Source organism: Asparagus officinalis, chromosome 3, assembly GCF_001876935.1.
Source record: "Asparagus officinalis chromosome 3, Aspof.V1, whole genome shotgun sequence".
Lineage (NCBI taxonomy): Eukaryota > Viridiplantae > Streptophyta > Magnoliopsida > Asparagales > Asparagaceae > Asparagus > Asparagus officinalis.
In genome coordinates this window covers 24,918,774-24,924,814 of record NC_033796.1, presented here as the reverse complement: position 1 = coordinate 24,924,814, position 6,041 = coordinate 24,918,774, and the positions used below count along the sequence as shown (strand labels likewise).

At 36.5% G+C, this 6,041-nt stretch overlaps 1 protein-coding gene across 2 annotated transcripts in view; it reads right to left on the bottom strand.

Moving 5' to 3' along the window:
* LOC109833461 (pre-mRNA-splicing factor CWC22 homolog) overlaps positions 1 to 4,385 on the bottom strand; it is a 5,163-nt gene extending 778 nt beyond the window's left edge. Inside the window, exons 1-4 of one of the 2 annotated variants that reach the window (XM_020401134.1) lie at positions 4,329 to 4,385; positions 2,506 to 4,242; positions 2,269 to 2,335; positions 2,019 to 2,172 (exon numbers count right to left, since the gene is read on the bottom strand). In XM_020401134.1, coding sequence (XP_020256723.1) covers positions 2,270 to 2,335; positions 2,506 to 4,242; positions 4,329 to 4,361 — 1,836 coding nt within the window. In that variant the 5' untranslated portion in view covers positions 4,362 to 4,385 and the 3' untranslated portion in view covers positions 2,019 to 2,172; position 2,269. The remainder of the gene's footprint in view (positions 1 to 2,018; positions 2,173 to 2,268; positions 2,336 to 2,505; positions 4,243 to 4,328) is intronic. The other variant, XM_020401133.1, reaches the window with a different exon arrangement.

The window sequence follows — 6,041 nt, the reverse complement described above, 5'->3', positions numbered from 1 at the left end:
TGTGAAACGAAAGATAAAGAAAAAGAATTAAGCTCATATTCTATTTCTAGGCAAAAGAATGAGATCTTTAGAGTGGTGCTCCAGAACAAATCGAATGAACTTTTTTATTTCACGGAGGAGAAAGAATGAGGAAAAAAACAGAGAGAAAAACAACAGGATCTTCAGGAAGCTCTGATTAGCTTCTCCAAATGATACCAGTGGACAGGCACCATCAGAGAAGGGGATCAGGGGAAACAAGGAAGATTGAACCCATACCATCCATCTTTCCTCAAACAAAATGAAGAATGTTTATACAATCATGATCGAACTATAAAATTCTACCATCATCATATGAATTTGCCAAGACAAAGGAAAATAATTCTACAGTCCTACAAAATGTTTAGTTGAAAATGAAATTTTGCCAGGGAGAATTAGATTGACTTAATAGCAACAACAAAATAGTATTTTACCTCCTACCATTATGAGCATGAAACAAACAGCCATGGAGCCTTGGCCATAAGTGCATAATTTATTTGTCGATTGGTTTACTCTAGTTCATCGATTGGTTTACTCTAGTTCATTATCTAATGCCAATAATTTGCCTGAGACAATCATGTCCTGTCAATCCAGCATGTTAACTTTTAAGCAGTGTCTAGCACTTAGCTCTGTTGCTGCTTCTTAGTTCACTACAACTCCTTTTAAAGTAGCTTCAAAGGACACTACATCAGTACATAGTTTTGAAGCCTCTACTCCTACGTCGTCCATGATACCTCTTTTAAGTCCTGGTCACAAATTATACCTGCAACCCGGTGCAACTATGATCCCAGTAACTTCCTCAACCATAGTCTAATAGTCAAAAACACCTAAGACAACACTCAAAACAAAATTACATGTGCAACCTATATTCACTGCTTATAATTCCATTCATGTTTGTCTTTTAGTTGAACAAATATCTCTAGAACAATATGTTCTTTCTACCTAGATAGACAAGGTGATCTGCTTAAATAGCATGGTTGGCAAAGACATAGCCAAGCTAAAATGTCAACAAGTCTAATGATGATGGAAGGTTATAATTTAACATATTGCAATTGCAGCATGATTGGAAACTGATCACATAGATGATAACCAAAAAACATGTCCTGTTGATATCATCCAAGAGTGATTATGTTTCACTAGTAGCTCAAAAACTATTTTTCATTGGCATCTAAAAAAATTATGTTTCACAAATTCCATCTGTTTCACTATCAGTTGCACTGACTTACATACGTATTTCTCCATGCATTAGAAAACGTAGCGAGGTCTCTTTCAATTTTTTATTGTCCATGCATAGTGACTTTTCCAATTTTCCTCATTATTAGATATATGAAAATTTTGCACTAAAGCAGTTTAGAATCTTAAGAAACAACCAAGGCCCATTCAACAATGACTAAACACTCCACAATGCTTCATTTTGGTCAAGGAGAATCTCATTCAGGCTCTGAAACTATTTGATATGGACAAAATTTACATATTCAACAAAGTTTATTTAATCAGCCACGGCTTGCGTTTTGGAAATTTCAAAAAATAAAAAACAATTACTGGAAAAATATGGGTAGCAACACAAGAAAATAGATTGTAGGGTAGCAAGAAAGTAATACCTGATTTAGAAAATTTAGTGGCACTATAAGGACTTCATACGAAAAAAAGTTATTATGTCATATAAGCAGAAATTTTTTGCTAAGGTTGATTACAAATTAACAAATCCTCTTCAAGCAAAAACCTACACAAAAATTAGTAATGCCAAAGGAGATCAAATGCCACCTTTCTGATGAAAAGGTAATGAGTGTAAAGAATAAAAGCAACAGTACCAAATAAAAAGAATTCAATAAGTAAACTTTTCAACTGTGTATGATAAGTTAATACTATATGGTAAACAAATAAAGCCTTGATATATCACAAGAGTCCTATGCAGTATGTTGGACAAAACATAAATTATTTGATACTAATTAATAACCAGCAATGAATACTGCAAAATTATCAGAAAATTAAGAGTTCAGCACCGCTATAGGTGAGCATGGATGACAGATTGCATACTCTCAAAACAGCCTGAAATACTTCAGTAAGGCACCAATAGAATTATCAAATATGCGCTTAATATGTGAACTCCACCAAGATATCTCCGCATCTGCTATCTAATAATGTAATCCCAGTTACCTACCATTAACAATAAACACAAAATAAGTCAGCTTCAATAAATGGCTATTGTATGCTTAAAGTAAGACAGGGGAGAACTCGAGCGTTTCAACATACTTCATCTTTGAAGTTGCCTTCGTGCCAAGGCAGGTGTTTTCTTTGGTATGTAAACCTTGTAGCTCACCTACCAAACAAAAAAGAGCACCACTGAATGTCAAACAAGTGTAAGAAAGGAAAATATAGACTACATAATGCAATGGTTAAGTTAAAACCACTTGAGCAAAGATTAACCAAATCATCTACAACTTCTTGACTTTGTTCTTTACAGCATTACATACAATCAAACGAACTCACCTGAACCATTTCACCGTCACGCATTCTAGAAAATGTCTTTTCCTCGAACTGGCCCCCACTAGCAGACTCAGCAATGGGTTCATCAGATTTGCAATTTTCATTGTGTGGGTTAGGAGCTCTCGAAGTTGGAGTATCAGCTGCAACTACTTCCTTCTTACCAACCCCACCACTGCCAGTTATGGTAACAGCTCTCTTATTTTGGTTATCTTTGGCCAATGAGGCTTCTTCGACTGGCATCTTATTAGAAGAAACTTGCATCCTTTTCAAATTATCTGGAGTCTTTCTACTAGTGATGGAACTAGCAACAGGTTTCGAATCCCCACTATAATTCGAAAGATTATGCACTTTATTCCCATCATTTTTCTCGGTGGTCATATTAACAACAGACTTAGCCTTCAATTCACTTGGGACTGCTCTCTGCTTAACAAGCCTTTGGTCATCTAAAGAACTAGGAGATTTAGATACTGATGGTCTTAATTCATTTGGGACTGCTATCTGCTTAACAAGTCTTTGGTCATCTAAAGAACTAGGAGGCTTAGATTCTGATGGTTTAATGAAATGTTGTGAACCTTGACACGATTCAGGTTTAGAAGTATCATCTTTCTTATCACTAAGAGATTCTCCCTTTACAGGACGTGCACCTCTAAACTTCTTTAAATTCTCCAATGCTTTTTGCCTTAAAATCAATTCTAATTCAGCAGCCTCCTCTACACCATCTTCACTTACAACATTGTTCTCCTTCCTCATTGAATCATCCTTCATCAAGCCATCACCGACATCAGAATCCTTGACTGGCGGATCCCTATGAATCTCATATGAGTCCATTCTCTTGTCCACAGCTTCCAAGTTCCTCTCTATACCCCCTTTATCATAACCATCATAGCTCCGAGAAGATGGGTAATCATCATAAGCGTTAATAATTTTATCCTCATCATTATCCGACGTTTTCACAACCGCAACAACCGACTTCAGCCTTTTTCTCTCTCCCTCCCCACTATATCTCTCATCAATGGAACATTGGCCACTGCTCCTAAGCCTATCCTCAATTGGACTGCGACTGCTCCTAAACCTATCCTCAATTAAACTGTGACTGTGGCTTTGACTTATCTCCTCAATTAGACTTCCCCCTCGACCACTTTGAAATCTTTCCTCGAACGGACTGCAACTTGGGCTTCGACTTCTCTCCTCAATTGGACTTCGCCCTTCACTACTTCCAAATCTCTCCCCAACTAGAGGGCGGCTTTGGCTTCGAATTCTCTTCTCATTTGGACTCCTCCCACGACTACTTTGAAATCTATCCACAATGGGACTGTGGCTGGGGCTTGGACTTCTACTCCCTCTGCAAGTTGAGCAGCTCGGAGACCTATACCTACTCCGGCTGCGACTAGACTCATGACGCCTAGAGCTTTTCCTATCCCTCTTTCTTGGTTTCGATTTCCTAACCGGGCTCCTCGATCTCTCCTCGGAATCCGAGCACGGAGAGAACTTGCAACCCGAATCACTGCTGAATGAGCTAACGCTAGAATCTCTACGAGACCTCTTCTTGCGGTTCTTTTTCTTGTCAAGTTTCTTCGATTTGGATCCTCTCTTCCTTTTCTCGAGCTTCTTCGATCTCGAGCTCTTCTTTCGAGGTTTATAGTCGGATTCGGATTCGGACGACGAATATGAGGAGATCGAGGGATCTCGACGGCGCTTGGCCGATTTGGATTTGATCTTTTTCTTCTTTCTGCTCCGATCCTGGGAAAATTTGGCAAGAATTAGTAGTGAATGAGATTGTAACTCTTGGAATTACGAGAAACTAGAGAGGAATAAAAAATAAATACCTCGTCGGAGTTTTTCTTGGAGAGAGGCCTCATTGGACCCTGCAAGGAATAAAGAAGGGAGAAAGATTTAGTGAGAGAGAGAGAGGGGGGGGACGGGGGTATCGGAAAAAAGATAAGAGCAGCCGGTTAAATTGTGGGGAATTTGGGAGGAGCTCTCGTGAGCCCTAATTTTTTATGATGATGATGGTGGTTGAGTTGTTGAGAGAGGGCAATCGGCCAATTTTAACGGGGCGGGTAAGAAGTCGGGTTTCTTTGGAACCGTTTAAAGTGGATCCTAATGACATAAGTGTGTATAATGTAATTTTCATTTGTAAGGGATTTTTATTTTCTTATTTGCTTTTTCGTTTTTAGTAACCGGAGTTATCCTCCTTTTATATAATAATAAATAAACACTTGTGAACTATCCAGTGACACCAAAAAAAACATTTTAATTTTTTTTAAAGTAACGGGGTAATCCTCCCTTTATATAATAATACGGTGCACGTGCTTTGCACGTGTGTCCATTTTCATATTTATATGTAGGCCATAAGTGCGCATTGCAATGATAATTTTATGTATCTAATGTATAGCTTTATTATATAATAGTATTTCAAATTAGTTTGATTTGCATTAATACTTTATTAGATATCAAATTAGTTTTTCCAATCATAAAATTAAGTTTTAAGAATCTCAGAAAACCACATTCAAACCTCAAAAGCGTGAAACACAAATTTCATTGGCAAAAATATCAACCTGCATAATTTTACTCATGTGTGAAAAAGTACGAAGTAAGGATTATTGCCATTAAGAAGAATTTTTTGAAAATTGTTAAAAGTTTAAGGGGATTGAGATCGCCAAAGATCCTTTTTTTTTGTGTGTGTGTGTGTGGGGGGGGGGGGGGGGGGGGTAGGGTTATGACATTTTCCAAGTTAATGGTTTTATCTAAGAAATGACCAAATTTAAGGGGGGTTTCTAAAAGGCTAAAAAACACTTAAATACCTTATATTTTCATCTTTCTTAATCTTATACACCCCAAATTGTAAAAGTTTGCAATTACATACCCAGCCTGTTTAAACATGGCAAATTAGTATATTATGTGACTTGAATGTCTGAGTATTCGCATGTTCTACTCACATGTCAATTATGGCTTTGTTTTACCCTAATTGGTTTTTTTATATTTTTACCTACCATTTTACAATGGGAGGAGGCTAATTTCAGCCAAGGATAATTTGGTCTTAACCCAAAAAATTTAACCCAATTTAGAAATTTTAATGAAAAAAATTAGTATTATTAATATATATATTTCTCCTTGATTACATTGTTCTTGATCTAAATTGAAGTTGAGCTATGATTTAATTATTTGCAAGAAACAACATTGGTAAAAAAGAAACTTATAACACGGGTTAAGAAATCTTAATTAGCTAATACTTTGTTTTGATAAATCCAAAGAGATGTATGACCTAATTCTTCGCCACCCATGGTCATGCCATTCATTAGCCTTTTGAGATGATACTTTAGGGTTTCGAATTTTATTATTAATTCATTATTTGCATAATTTTACTAAACTAATAGCCAATTTAGTAATCAAAGTATTCTTGACTTGATATTGTGCTGAAAAACTTATGATATGAGTAGATATATGTGAAAAAACAGTCTTATATCTCTCCTCTCATTACCTAGTTATTGATCTAGATTGATATTCGCAATAGTTTAATGGATTACAGTAAACAACAT